Here is a 15,713-nt window from a genome sequence, read left to right as displayed (position 1 = left end):
CCAACAGACTGAAACACAAGACTGCAGGATCCAGTACTGCTGATAATGTTACTGGTAATACATCAGCAGCTATTATGGACGTGTTCTGATTTTAGTTTTTTCATTATGAAAAGCTTATTATGAGTATGATGAACTGATTAAGAAAAAGTTTAAATCTAAGATGTTTAGAGGTTCAAATGAGTTCTTAAAATTTCCCTCTAAATTTGATTTTGACTCCTTTCAATCATGGACAACGCAGAGCATCCTGTCCACCCTGTTCTGGACAAACAGCGGAGCTCCTTCTCTAGAAGGCTCAGACAGCTCCGCTCCAAAACTGCCCGGTACCAGAAATCCTTCATACCCAATGCAATAACCCTGTACAACAACTCACTTTGCAAAAGATAACCTTTGAACATCTTTTTTTCTCTTCTTCTCTATTTTGCACATTTCTTTTGCACATCTCTTTACCTGCACTGTTTTGTAAATAGCTTTTTAAATTATACCACATTTTCCTTGTTGTCCTGTCAGTTGTTATGGTAACGAACAAATTTCCAATGCGTGGGATCAATAAAGTATTTCTGATTCTGATTCTGATTGACTCTTTGCTTTTTAAAAATGAAAAATTGTCAACTTGATTTAAGCCCATGCTTTCTTGTTCCCCTTAGATTTGTCTGTGGACAGTTACATTTCTGATAAATCTATGAATTAATGTTATTGGTAATTTTCTATGGAATGTGGAAAAATGTAATGAGATCAAATATTTTTTTGCGCGTATTTTGGCAGTGTTTCATCTCAACTGGAGTCCTTTTGGAAAAAAGGGAGGCTAACTGCTGAGATAAGACCACCATATTGTCCCACTTGACTTACAAACACACACACACACAGTCTGAAAGGGGCGGCTCCCATGCATAAACAAGATCATTTTCATAAATTAAAATCTAGCCTGCGGAACAAACATCTGTGCCTTTCTACAGATTTTCCTTGTAAGAAGATATTTGTTTTCTCCTCATGTGTCTTTTGAGGGCTTTAGTATCGCTGTCTCAGAAAAAACCTTCAATTATAACAGTTTTTTAAAATACTGAATATGGAGGCCATTTTTGTTGCAGCTATCAAGCATTATAACTTTTAAACTGACACATTATTCTTAATGCAGTTATAACACATTATCATATGCTTTTAAAGTTACTGCGTTATCTTTGAAAATGATTTGGTGTTGTATCAGTTTGTATGTTTTTGTGACGTTTTCGATTTTATGAATACTGTAAGTATGTGTAAGTAAGTGATGAATTTATATCTATCGTGTATTTTTTTAAGACCAAGCATAGAGTCTTTAAATCAACCTAGATAACATCAAGCACATCAGCAATAAGGTGAGGTGTTTTGTCGTGTGTTTGTTTTGCAGCAAATGAGGAGTCTAACCTGTCAATCACATGGAAATCCTTTTAATAAAAGGCCTTTATAATCATCTATGTTATAAAATATGAACAAGAGTCACGTGAAATGTTAACGTAATTCTACAGAAAAACATTATAAAAAGCAAAAAGTAAAAACCATGTGAACAACATGAACACTTCAGCCCGACATCATCTCACACACTGACCAAAAATAGAGAAATCTTTATTTTTTTTTTAACATTTGGAATTATCAGCTGAGCATTTGCTCAGGTTTTAACAAAATTGCATAGTTTCCTTCAGATTATTGCTTATTGATTACTTTTAAATGATAATGTGGATTATAAGATACGTAAAAAGCTTTTCTTGTCAGATAAATCACTACAAAAACGGTTACATCATTTGAATGACATCATCTTCGACGTGACCATCAGGAGGAGTCGCAAAGCTCGATGCAGACAGAGAAAAGAAAACGAGGGACACACTGAGAAACAGCTACGACATGACAAAAGGACAGACAACTGTCTGTCTCTCCGTTTGACGGTCTGCCTGTCCTCATCAGTCTCTTAATTCCTCATCCCGGGTTGTCTCAGGTGTCATGGAAGATGGCGTTCAGCTGGGCGTTCATCAGTCGTTCGTGGTGCGAGTGCCCGTCAAATCCCATCAGCTGTTCTGCCTGCAGCTCGCCGCATCTCAGGCTGGACCCCCCATTGCCATAGATGGCGGTGTGTCCTCCGGGTCCTCCGGCCCCATAATGCACGCCGAAGGGGAAGCTCTTGTCATAATCAGACGGAGGAACGGCCTCGTGCTTGAAGGATGAGGAGAAGTTCCCGTTGATGCTGAGCGGCGGGCTGAGGGGGGGGTCAAACGCCGGGCCGTCGGACACAAGAACGCCATCAAAGAAGGGTTCCAGGGCACCGTAGGGCTGACCTTTGACCTGATGGAAGATGTGGGATGGATCCATGGTCCCGTACGGGGGACTTGGCAGGCCAGCTGTGAGCCCTGGGCTCTGGTAGGGGAAGTGTCCGGGGTAGGCTGAAGCACCTGTGGGAGGAAGGTGCGTCGGCATGTCGGGTGTTTGCTCTGGCAGAAAAGTCCGAGGGTTCAGCTGTAGGCAGCCTGCTACCAGGTTAGTGGTTGGCTGAGACAGACCTGAGAAAGAAACAATCACTGGTAAGACTCCACAGGATAAATATTTGTCATTGTTCAATGTTCATGTCACAGTTCATGGAAGAATGTATCATTTCCAAAAAGGTCTCTTTTCTATGTGTTTTAATGAATCTTCTTCCCACCTATTGGACTGACATGGGGTTGATAAGGCTAAAGATTGCTAGTGTCATGCATGCTGGACCTCAGCAGACAAATATCATGCCCATTTCTCAGGGTCTCTGTTATGCAGAAAAGTCTAAAAGCGCAGATTTTCAAAGAAGTTCTATTCTGCAAGTGTAATTTTCACATTAAATATTTTTAAATAAATAAAATTGGGTGAAGTTGTTATGGAGCATGCATGCAGACAAACAGCTAATACATCTAACAAGTTCCTAAAGGTTGGTTTTAAGATGTCTGCAATGAACCAATTCAGCAGCTTCATACCTTTGCAGAGGGCATGAACAAAGCTCATGAGATCGGGAGCCTTTCCGGAGCGCAGGATCTCACTCAGGGTCCAGATGTAATTCTTGGCAAGGCGCAGAGTCTCTATCTTGGACAGTTTTTGGGTTTTGGAGTAACACGGGACGACTTTTCGCAAACTCTCCAGAGCATCGTTCAGCCCGTGCATACGGTTTCTCTCCCTGGCGTTGGCTTTCATCCGTCGAACCTTGAACCTGTGCAAACAGAAAGCAGATCCATGTTTAACTGAGTTAAGAGTTATGATCAATTTGGAACAAATGTTGCATTATAATCTGCAGTAAAGGTCAAACATGTGGGTATGTTCACAGGCCAGTTTGTAAACTATATGATGCTCATATAGAAACGACACTTGAACAAGGTATTTCAGAGGAAGTGAAGTTAAGAAGTAACCTAAACTGGTGACAACCTTTATAATACTGTCTCAGATCAGGTTCTATGTTCTATTTTTAAATCACTGCCTATTAGGTATTTTGTCCGCTGTCATTGAATGTTTTTAATAAAGAAAAGATTCTTTTTTATTCTATTTTCCCAAGAACCTGTCACAGGTTGACATATTTTCTAGGCTAAATTGTTTTTCACTCATGTGTCTATGTACCTAAGAATGTTTGTTTCTTTTAGCTATACTTATGTTCCACCTATTTGAATGGCCTGTGTGTGCATACAGGCACATTTTCTCACTTTGGAAGGTTTTGTGTGATGCAGCACACATGCAGAGAATAACGTGGAACTGGAAAATTTTTCCAGTGAAGATTGTTTAAAAAAACAGTTGCCAAAAATTGCACTTGTTGCCAAAACATAGAAATAATAAGCTTGACATGTAAAACAGCACATCACTGAAAAAAACAACTCTCCTGATATTTAATCTAAATCTGTTTTTTCACAGAAACACTATTTCTTAAAGTTAATAGTGAATAATAATATTTTAGATTTAAAAATTCTACCTCTGACAAAGAAAATTTCTAAAAAACTAATTAAATTGTGGAAAATCTGTTCCCTACTTTTGAAAAAGAGCTGTGTTATTGGACTCATTAATGCTTTAAGTGTCTGAAACACGTTTAAAGATGGCCTTTACCTCTGCAGACGAGCCTTTGTCATTTTCTTCTTCTTTGGCCCCCGCCTCTTAGGTTTGTTTTCGCCATCTTCTTCCTCTTCCTCCTCTTCTTCTTCCTCATCATCCTCCTCCTCATCATCTTCTAGATGCTGGAGTCGATCCTCCACCTCCTCCTCTGCTACAGCTCCCCCTCCCTTCTCTGTATCTCTCCCTGCGGGGCTGTGGAGCTCCTGATGCGCCTCCGTCTCCGGCCCGTGCTCCTCCCGCAAAGACTTTGTCATGATTCTGTTTATGCTGCTGAACAGAAGAAGTGTGTTCATTATGGGAACCACAACAACATTTTCATCACATATATTTTCTCTGCACCGTTAAATATTTGCGTGGGTTCATTTTCATTCAAATCTACATTTCAAAAACTGCAAAGGGGAGTGCTAATAAATATAGTTTTGATTCAGTAAAATGTTATGAAGGAGATTTATCCTTTTTACGTTTGTTTATGAACAAATATGTTTTCAAAAAAGGAGTATCTTTAAAAACCTTATTGAAGTGTTGATCTTTTTCCAAAATAAAACAAATTCAAAATAAATGAATTCGAAGAAAATTAAAGTAAATAAATTGGAGAGAAAAAAAGCTTTGTGCCATTCATTTCACTAAATGAAATATTTTTTTTATTTTTCCACCTTTTTAAAACAAGAAAATATGTATTTTGTCTGTTATTTAAATAATTGTCTAAAAAGAAACAAAAATAAAAGCAAAGGTCTGGAAATGGGTGGTTTTTGATCGTTCAATTAGGAAAATAGAAATAATTTGGATGATTGGAAAAGGAAACCAGGCTGTGAAGAAAGCACGCACTTAAATTAGTCTAGATTATAAATGCGTAAAATTCTTAAAGGGAAAATTTTAGTTTGACTCAAGATTTCGATGTCAGGTGGCTAATTAGTGTAAAAAAATTCTTAGTAAAATTTATTAAATAGTTTCACCTATTTACTGACCTTAACAAGTCGTGAAAAATACGGCTTTTAAAATTACTTCTGAGATTTGCCGCCGCTAAATTGGAGAAAGCTGACTGAACTTTACTTAAATCTTTTTTAGATGCAGAACGAAAACCAGCATTTTAATAACGTGAATTAATTTAATTATGGGAAGTAGAAAATAAATGGAGAAAAGAAACAATAACAAAAAACAATCTTCAAGTTTATAAAATAACACATGGAAGTTGAACAAAAAGCCGTTTTTTTTTTTTGTTTTTTTCTGATTTATTTTAATATGAGGTCTGATCATGTTCAGTCACAGCTTCTGTCTGTGAAAGTTATTGATCCTCTTTTTCCCGCTGAAAACGGACTCACCTGTCGTGGATCGCTGTCCGTCAGATCGCCTGCATCCCGCTCCCCTGTTTGCGTCTGTGCGTGTCTGTGCGTGACCTGATGCGGGTATTCTGAGGTGTGTGTGTGATGCTGCCGGTTTTATACTCAGCATCACACACAAACACACGAGCGCACGGAATTAACATATCCTGACCCCGCCTTCCCGGCACGCGCCATATGGTGCTTACGTCATTAAAACGGCCCGGGGATCACGTGACAAATCTTCCATTTGTATCAGCCAAGGAGCCTCTCTCTCTCTTTCTCTCTCTCTCTCTCTCTCTGCTTTTCTTTGTGAGGAAAGTTGACCATCTGTCCAAACTGAGAACACACACGGGACGTGTGCGTGCATGCGCGTTCATGATCCGTGATTATTAGTCTGATAAAAATGCACATAATTAAAGAAGTTTACACCAAAAATGCCTTCATTTCAAAATGATAGCAATAAAGAGAATTACGTTGATTAGAATTTTATCAGCAATGAATTCAGACAGCAAATCAAATGTCAATTATTCCAGTTGAACTGCTCTATGGATCAGGACAGAATAAAAACGTATTCAGGTCCTAAAAATGCACTTTCTTTTTCTTTTCTAGCTTGTTCTTTTGGTATTACTCTCATGGGGGACATGTATGAATAAATGTAAGCTTAAAATTGCACTTCTGGGTATTACCTAATTTCATCAGGAGAAGGCAAAAAAATGCCGTTTGAATTGTGATGTAGAAAATACACTGGGCAGGCCAAAAGCTCCCTGCTCCACTCCATTCTGATGCATTCACTTATAGACGACTAAATCCATGTACGTCTTTGTCCGAGCTGATATCTGGGTCAAAACTGCACGGCTGGATAGCTACAAAATTGCTCGCCATTTTTGTTGTGCCAGTAATGCTAGGTTGGGGTTGTGGGGGGGTGTGAGCTATAGTGGGATAGCTCTCAATTATGGGTGATGGTACGGGGAGGGAAACTTGTAATAAACTATTTCCACTCTGCAGAAACTATGTCCTAAAACAACACAGGATTTTTGATTATGGCTAAAAACAGCATAATCATCAATAATGTCCTTGTGTCAGGTCATTGTGACATGAATTGTGCAAAAACAACAACATAAAACTCAATAAAACTACAAGCAGTTTGTTGGTAATCAAATTACGTTACAGTTAGAAAACTACATTGATCCCAGTTGCACTGATCATGCCAGACTGAGCTAACTATTAGTACTTCTCTTCTCTCTGTATTCTTTTTGAAACTATCTGACAAACCCCACCTCCATCACCCCTAACTTGACTCAATTTTAGCAACTCTCTGTTTTTATGTGTTTCCTCATCCTTAAACTATCCCCACTGTATCTCTTTCGGGGTCATGGGGTTGCTGGAGCCTGTCCCGGCTACTGTTGGGCAAAGGCGGGGTTCACCCTTGACAGGTCGTCAGTCTATTGCGGGGCACACATAATCAGTCTCACACACACCCACACCCAGGGACACTTTTAGAGTAACGAATTTACTTATGAATCCTGTTTTTTGGACTGTGGGAGGAAACCGGAGTGCCCGGAGGAAACCCACGCATGCACTGGGATAACGTGCAAACTCCACACAAAAAGGTCCCAGCTGGGATTTAAATCAGGGCCTTTCTGCTGTGAGGCAAGAGCGAGAGTCATTTTTGATTTTTACATTTTTCAGCGTTCTCATGTACATACTCATTTAGAGATGAAAAATATAACATATTAGCACAAACACCTCATGCCAACTGTTAAGCATGGTGGTGTAGTAGTGATAATTAGGGTTTGTTGTGTGACTATAAATCCAAACCTCCAGCAGCTGAGGAAAAGGTTAACAATTTGAATTTGAAACCAAAATCTGAGCCAATCAATCCAAATACACATTGATAGTTTTATAGCAATACACACAAACCTTTATGCCCCAATGTCATTGAAAATGATGGATTAATATATAGGATCTACAAAAGGCATATTCTGAGATTATGTAGCTAGTTATACAGAGGATTATTGCTGTGCTTTAGATGTTGATTAATGTTAGTATACGAGTGATTAATAAAATAACCTATTCAAATCATTATTGCTTAAAAACATGTTTATATATACAATTATCTAACAGAAAAATTAGGTTTTAGAAAATTATCGAGATTGGTGTGAAAATGACATTGGTACACTCACATTTTCTTTTTAGTCTCTAGAATAATACCAAAAAAAACATTAACATGTGTTTTTGCAAGAAAAACATTTGCAGAATAAAATGTAATGCCCTGTTGAAAATCTGGGAATTCATCTGGCATTGTAATTCTTTTCAAATCCTATTTTGAGCACACGATGAGCACATTCAACAGAACACTAAAAGCTACAAAAAGATTGCACCTTAGGGATCGTTCCACATAGTTTTCCAATCTCAGCAAACGGGAAGGAAATACATAAATGGATGCACTGATTGGAAGTGGGGCCCAACAGATGGACAGGTGCTTGCTGTTCTGTGCAAAACTGCAGGTAAAGAGTGGTTTAAAATACAGTGGACCTTTCCAGGTTTTTCTGGGCCTGCTGTTTATATTATACCCTGGTAAAAGTTATCATTGACTCTTTGACTTTGACCATGCAAAATCATTTTAGTCAAGTAGGTACAGTTTGTGGAAAAATAATATTTTTTTGGGAAAATTAAAGAACAAAATTGAGAATATTAAAACATGACCCCAACTTAAGGTGTAATTTGAGCTTCCTAAGCTTAAAAGAAGGACACTGGACGAGTTGATGGAACTGAATAAAAGGTGAGTCTAAGGTATTTTGTACACATTCAGTGCTGACCAATAGGAAAGAAGGTGTGGACTTTGGACCAGGCTGTTCTGCAGTAAAGATGTTGTTATAGTGATGTAAAACTGTTGCCATACAGTTTCCAAGCAACTCTGGAGGAGCTGCGCTCTCTCTGTTGGTGTTGACTCTTTGACAGCTAATGGTTAACAAAGAATCAATGGCTATGTGTCCCTGCTGCTCAGAAGGTCGGATGCTTAAGGTGCTTCTTTTTTTCTGCCATTTACTCATATTAAAATTAAAAATGTGGCTTAAAAACAGTATTTGAGCCCCATATAACGAATTAAATCACATTTACTGATTGTCGATCATGCAGGAAATAGAAAAAAACGATAGATTTATCCACCAACTATTTTATTCAAGGCAAACTGCTTGGCAACTCCCTGCTGAATAAGAACTATTACTCTATACTGCATGTGGAGAAGGTCACATTTTCCTATTCATGAAGGAAACCCTCACAACAGCATATCCCGTGTCACTGGGACTCAGAAAAGTACCCCTGTTCATTAAATTCAGTGCTGAGCAAACATCCGTGGCAACTTGCGTGTCTTATGTTTGGCCCAGATTTTCAAGCAATTTTTAACCCTTTGTGCAATCTTAACATTCTGTCCTACGGATCAAAAATGACCCACCTAAAATGGAAAATTACATTTTAAATATAAGTTCTAATGTGAGAATTCAAACAAGTGTTATGTGTGAATTCAACTCAGTTTAAATCATTTTTTATCCTTTTTTTTCACTCAGTCGAAAAAGATGAGCTCCAGTAAACATTGCTACATTTTCTGTCAACACAAACTAACTGTCATTTTAGTTTTTCTTCACAAAGTAACAGTTTATTATTTCTAGTATACAAATGTGAAATAATTATTGCTCAATGAATTAAATTGAAATGGTTAAAAAAAACTGTCAACAATCTGTAATTTCTTTGTCAACAGTTTATATTCTTTCAGGGTTTTTTTAGGATGTAAAATATAAAAGTGCTTTTCTCATAACACAACAAAACAACAAAATGTTGCTTTGACTTTGTGAAAAATGTACAATATCAACTACTTAGCATATTTATGTGCATATATGAGAATGGGCTTTGCAAGTGTTTGAATCACATGTGCAGCACACAGCCTTTGTCTTGTGCGAAAAAGTCATAAAATTTCAAGCTAGAAGAGGATAGATTAAGGTTTTTTCTTCTTTCTACAACTAAACACGGCAGTGGGCCACTTTTTACTCATGAGACAACACAACAATTAACAGAATCTTTTGCAATTTGTCTTTGGACATTGTCTACTTTTACACTCAGCTGGTGCAGTTTTCCAAGTAGTTCAAAACAGACGTGTTTCATTTTTAGAAAAAGCTGACTTGAGTTTGAAATTTTCTTGTGTCTTTTATTTTTGGAGAAGGAAATATCTCAAAATGCATTTGTAAAGTTTTTTAAATGGACGGCGATTGATTTGAGATAAATAACAGGAAAAGTATAAGACTTCACAAAGCCTGGACTTCTATTGTCTTTGTGTCACTTTAAACAAAAGTCAGATTCATTGGAAGAATAAAACAGAAAAATGAGAGATACCCCACATTTTTCAGGGTTCTGCACGTAAATCACATGCACACTGTTTTAGATTTTTATTTAATCCGAAATGCACTTTAACTCCCATCACAAGACAAGCAGAATAATCTTTAACAAAGATGACAAAATAAAATATGGATAAACAATTGGATGAAGGGATGGCTCAAACAAATTAAAGCATCTTTTAGACGACATACCAGGCTAAAAATGTTGGCATTACCAAGAGGGTGTTTGAAATATTCATGTGGCATCACTGTGACTAAAACCAAATACGTTTTTTAAATATTTAGTCCACATGACCTGCTTTCTTAAAAAGGGGTGCTGGTTTAAATTATGGAGGAAGAACATTTCTTTTGGTTAATCTCACATGCTATATCCATGCCTGTTAGTTTACTTGTTGAATTTAATCTGAAAATGATTTTTTTTTTTTTACAATAATGGATCTGTATAGTGAAGCATTTGTCACGGCAAGCTAGGCAAGACAGACCCATACGCTGGAACCCGGAATGAAAACACAGGTGAGCAAGATGGTAAGTGAAGGGTTTTAATTGATTCTGAATGACTTGGGATCTGGACGTGGCTGGAGGCTGGAGCGAAGCAGGTGAAGTGGCTTGAGGTTGTTATGGCTCGTGGCGAGGGTGAAGGTTGGAGTTGGCTCGTGGCTTGACTTGAGGTCGGTGTGGGCTCGTTGTGAGGCTGGAGGCTCTTGATGTTCCGATAGGTCCTGTGGGTCAGGTAATAAGGTGACCACTCGTGGTCAGAATGTCCTAAAGGCGAGGAAATAACAACGTTAGGCGTGAACATTAACACTTGGCCAAAACTAGACATGAGCCCAGGTTATGCACCATCAGAGGCAACGAACTGGCGATAAATGCTGGTTCTGGATCTCCTTGAGAAGGTCTGGTGGATGATGAGGTGAGTGGACACAGCTGGGATGAATCAGGACACAAGCAGAGAGGGGAGGGGGAGGAGAGCTGACAGAGGCACCATGACAGCATTTGCCTTAAAAATCAGATCTTACTTTAAAGTCCTCATTAGCAACCTGAAAAAATGTTTGAAAAGGTTTCAATATTAAACCACCAATTATGTATTTTATGTATTAAAATGTAATGTATTTAATAATTGGGTTCAGTTGTTGGATTGGATATCTGACAGACTGTTTTGACTTATTAACTGTTTGGCCTTGTTCGTTTGGAGATTTTACCACCAGGACCATCACTAAATTTCCCATGTAAAGTCAAACTCTTCTTTTGTTTTCTTTTCTCTAACTCTCTTTCACAGTCACACGTCTTTTAACATTTTTTTTTGCCAAATATTGTGCAATGCTGATGTACAAAGACTATCACAAATGGTGCACCTGTTGGATGTACATGTGTCTCTGACCTTTACAGTTTTTTTTATTGTAGGTATTTTATAGCCACTTAAGCCTGTTCATAGCCCAAATCTTCATGGGATAGATAGGTCCATCACTAGTCACACCTAGATAATGCACAGTATCACTCAGTCCTTCAGCTGTTCAGCATCACCAGCTACCCTCTCAGCAGTGTGCTTTTTGTGTAAGAACAAAACATGGCACAGAAAGAAAACATTCCAGACAGTCTCAAAATAGGTTTGGAAAGTCTTTAAATCTTGTTTATTTTCCATATTCATTTACAATTTCCTGGCTGTGTTTTAATTTTTAATTATTTATTGTACTGTTTTTTTTAATAATATTTTGAAATATATGTTGCAGTAGGCCTAACTCTTTGCATAAAGTAGTACACTTGTAGTTGATTTTAGCTAAATATATTTATACAGCAAGTATACAGTAGACCATGTGTAGTGTAGGAAATATTCTAAATGAAAACTTCTTTGGACTAAGTTCGAAAATTTTAGGTCAAAAACATAGTATACAGACTCACTTTTAGTTTAGACTCTGCATATTTGTAGCATACATAAATATGCCCTTTGCAAAGAGTCCTTATTCATTGGAAACTAACATTAAGTGTCGTTCCGTTGTCCATTCATCAATTTTCTTAACCCTTTCAAGGTTACGGGGATACTGGAGCCTGCCCTTGCTACTGTTGGGTGAAGTTGGGCGACACCCTGGACAGGTCGCAAGTCTGTCGCAGGGGATACAATCGCTTCCACGCACACCTATGGACACGTAAGAGTCACCAATCAACCTATGAAGCATGAGTGCCTGGAAAAAACGGGGAAAGCCTGATTCTAACCAGAGCCTTGTCGTTGTGAAGCGAAGCGTTAACCACTGTTGCCACCGTTAAATCTTTAGATTGTATTTTGTCGACATCTAGTGGATATATTTGAGTATTGCAAGACTGGTCTATCTTTTTTTCCCTCCTTTTGTCCTTGAGTTCATTTTTTCTTTTTTTCTCATTTACAATAGCTTGATCAGCATACTTAATTGACACATTTGAATTTTAAATTCTTTATTGTATATAAATTTCCATATATAAATTTTTCAATGTTGACTGTTGAATGTTGTTGGTATTGCATTTTATTGTGCCTCAAAAACCTGTCAGTTACTCTCATGTTATGAGCGGAGACATGAGACCAACTGTTGTTAATAACAGTGCTTTTTAATCTCAACGGCAGCTTAATGTGTAGCAGAAACAGACACATTTCTTCTGCTAAACATTAAACGTCTGACCCCTAGTGCTCAGTCCTCCACAGGTATGGTAAGTACAGGGGATCAAACCTCACACACCATCTCCCCTCTTAGAAAAATTAACATTTTGTACCATCTTGGCAATAACAATAATGGCTTTAGGTTTTAGCTAATTCCTTTTCAATGTGCAAAAATAAAATAAACCCTTTTTTACTCCATACAATGCACAGTAACAACATAAAATAAATAGTTGATGTATTGTGTATTATTTCTTTTTCATGCACAACTCAGTAACATTCTCTTTTTTCTTTTTTTTTTGAACACCACGTGGAACATTAAAGGACATCACACTGCCCCTCAGTCCTAAAAGGGGTTTATTTTGCCCTTTTAATATTAGTCTCTAAATCTCCGAGGCATTCTGGAGGTCATCTTCACTGGAGTAGCAGGCTGGATGGAAAGACCTGGAGAAAGGCTCATCGAAACTTGACTCTGCGACGACTCTGGTGGAACCACTACAGTACTGTTGCTGTCCTTTTGTGGTGCAGTAGAGACGATCTGAGGTTGATCCACAGAGTCTTCTGTCTCTGGAACGGCCTGGAGATGTTGTCTGTTCGACGGGTTATGTTTCCATTGTCCATCTCCTCGATGTAAGATCTCGGCTCCTTGGACTTGCTGATGACCTTAGCAGGAGTTGTCCATGCTTTCTCACCATCAAGCTTTACTCGAACATCTTGACCTGGGTGAAGTTCTGAAAGTGGTTGGGCTGAGTGTCTGCGGTTGTAGAAGAATTGGTAGGAATCTTTGGCTGTTATGTCCTTCTGGCGGACATGATTTGAATTTATTGGACTTGGCAGTAAAGTATTTTCCAACACAGGAACGGTGGTTCGGATTTGTCTACCAGTCATGAACTGTGCTGGACTGGCACCAGTCGCTGCGGTTGGAGTAGAGCGGTAAATCATGAGTGTTAAGCAAGGATCTGGCTGTTTTAAAATGTACTATGCAGTTTGAACAGCATTCTCTGCAGCTCCATTGGACTGTGGGTAATGGGGGCTCGAGGTGATGTGAGTGAACCCCTACCTCTTGAAGTCTCGGAACTCAGTGGACGAAAACTGCGTCCTATTGTCACTGACTAGTTCAAACGGAATCCCCCATCTCACAAACATGTGCTTGAGCTTGTTGATTACTTGCTTACTAGTGATAGAGGTGCAAGAACTAATCTCAATGGCTCTGGAAAAATAATCAACTGCGACAAGACACATTTTACCTTCTAGCTCAAACAAGTCCACTGCAATCCTCTGCCATGGACCACTGGGGAGGGGAGTCGTAATCAGTGGTTCACGTCTCTGTGTAGGCTTGTGTTCTCTGCAAAAGTTGCATGACTTTACTTTGCTGGTGATTTGTGCTCCGATCTTAGGCCACCACACTGTTAGTTTAGCTCGCTCTCGACATTTAGTAAGGCCCTGATGACCTTCGTGTAGCTGGCCCAACACACCGGATCTGAGTGCTAAGGGAATCACTATGCGATCTTCATACAACACTAGACCATCTGACTCTGAAAGGTGGTTTCTAGCTGCAAAGAAGCCGTACAATATTGAATTCTTAGCCATCTTGCGGAGCCACCCTGTCCCTGTGAATGTGATCACTTTCTGAAGGTCTGTGTCACCTTTTGTTGCTTCATGGATTTCCTCCAGCTTGTTTGACTTGATTGGTTTGCTGGCCACTATTTTGTTTACATATGCCTTTACTTGTTTTTCAGTCTGTGGCACAGGACTGTCTTTCAGTGGGTGTCTTGAGAGTGCATCTGCGACTACCAACGCTTTCCAAGGAACATGTTCGGCAGTTAAATTGGATCGCATAAGACGCATTAGCGATCTCTGGCATCTCAGTGGTGTTTTGTCAAGGTCATATGAGCTGATCAGTGGTACTAGTGGCTTGTGGTCGGTTTGTAAACAAACTCCCCATGCCTTGGATATAGCGAGCAAAATGTTCACAGGCCCAGACACTCCTTTTCTAGTATCGACTTTTGAGTATCGCTTCTCTGCATCGGTGAGAGTGCGTGAAGCAAAGGCAACAGGCATTAATCCTCCATTGTGGTCCTGTAACAACGTAGCGCCCAGACCATAGCTGCTGGGATCAGCGCTGACCACTGTTGACTTGTTAACGTCATAGTAGTTGAGTGCGGGTGCAGCCACCAACATTGTCTTTGCTTTATTAAATGCTCGTTCCTGGGGCTCATCCCAGACCCATGCAGTCCCTTTTCTGAGCAGGGAGGTGACTGGATGTAACACTGTCGACAGGCCAGGTAGGAATTTTCCAACATAGTTTATGAGTCCGAGCACCTAGCGCAGCTGCTCCACATTTGATGGGCTGGACATCTTCGTGATAGCTTCCACTTTGCTCTCATCTGGCTTCACACCATCTGCTCCAATGATGTGGCCAAAGAACTGCAGTTGAGTTTTTCCAAAGTGGCACTTAGCCCTGTTAAGATGCTAAGATGTTAAGGCAGGGGTCGGGAACCTTTTTGGCCGAGAGAGCCATAAACGCCACATTTTTTTAAATGTAATTTTGAAAGAGCCATACAATAATGTAGTGTCCCTTTCCCACACTGAGGCACTGAGACTTAACCTCTTTTAAGGTTCTTTATTCTGGTTACTGCAGACCACAACAAACGCCGTACAATTAATTCAGCAGCTCCTGAATCTCTCCAGCGAGATAAAAGCGCTTCTCCCAACTTTATATTCCCCTGCTCCCGCTCCAGCCCTCCCATTTCCCTTATTTGGCCCATAGCTGAACCCCATTGGTCCAAACTACCGAACAACAGGCTGAGTGACAGAACTGAGAGCCAATCAGATCTCTGCTTGATGCGTTTAGTGAACTCCAGAATTTATAACGCGGCCCAACAGCCACCCAGTTAAACTCTGTCCGCGACAACATGTTTAAAACTAATTATACAAATAAATGTGGGCATTTGATGAAATTTCAACATTTTTAAATGACAATAAACATGTGGGTTCTATTTAATAACATTGTTATGCTGTTGCTGATAAATATTTCTCGTGGTGGTTTTGCTGATGGTCTAGTCTGGTTGATACGAGGTGAGTTTCTGCTTCATGCAGGCGTTGAGACTTTAAACGTGATCGTAGGTCTGAATGTTCTGTAGATGTGAGACAGACGTGGAGCCAAACACACACTCACACGCTGCAGTGAGTGACGGGCAGCGGGTTTTACGTTTTTACAATCCCTGCGCGATTCACCTGCTGGCCGTGCCCACAACCCCCCCACCCCACTCTCTGCTTTCTTCCTCACACATCCCGTCCCCGCATCTG

The 15,713-nt window shown here is 39.5% G+C and overlaps 1 protein-coding gene across 2 annotated transcripts; it reads right to left on the bottom strand.

The window, feature by feature from the left end:
• Nucleotides 1–1,401: 1,401 nt before the first annotated feature.
• neurod1 (neuronal differentiation 1) lies at nt 1,402–5,565 on the bottom strand. 2 transcript variants are annotated; one of them, XM_011489287.4, is made up of 4 exons: nt 5,397–5,565; nt 4,072–4,347; nt 2,964–3,193; nt 1,402–2,522 (listed from the first exon to the last, which is right to left on the bottom strand). In XM_011489287.4, exons 2-4 carry the CDS (start codon nt 4,329–4,331, stop codon nt 1,960–1,962), a joined length of 1,053 nt encoding a protein of 350 aa, XP_011487589.1. In that variant the 5' UTR covers nt 4,332–4,347; nt 5,397–5,565; the 3' UTR covers nt 1,402–1,959. The 2 variants fall into 2 exon arrangements, with proteins under 2 accessions (XP_011487589.1, XP_004081487.1); XM_004081439.5 differs by having other exon boundaries at nt 4,072–4,344; nt 5,397–5,536.
• Between the last annotated feature and the right edge of the window lie 10,148 nt (nt 5,566–15,713).

The sequence above is a fragment of the Oryzias latipes genome, chromosome 21, assembly GCF_053564925.1.
Source record: "Oryzias latipes strain Hd-rR chromosome 21, Olatipes_Hd-rR_3.1".
Lineage (NCBI taxonomy): Eukaryota > Metazoa > Chordata > Actinopteri > Beloniformes > Adrianichthyidae > Oryzias > Oryzias latipes.
Note: the sequence above shows the minus strand (reverse complement) of the source record. Positions and strands in the feature narration are given on the sequence as shown.

What these genes read in the sequence shown, in the direction of transcription:
- neurod1 (XM_011489287.4), bottom strand. Translation starts at nt 4,331, where the DNA reads ATGACAAAGTCTTTGCGGGAGGAGCACGGGCCGGAGACGGAGGCGCAT. An exon ending in ACAAAGGCTCGTCTGCAGAG is followed by an intron (nt 3,194 to 4,071) that starts GTAAAGGCCATC and finishes CTGTTTGCACAG; the next exon opens with GTTCAAGGTTCGACGGATGA. An exon ending in TGTTCATGCCCTCTGCAAAG is followed by an intron (nt 2,523 to 2,963) that starts GTATGAAGCTGC and finishes TTTCTTTCTCAG; the next exon opens with GTCTGTCTCAGCCAACCACT.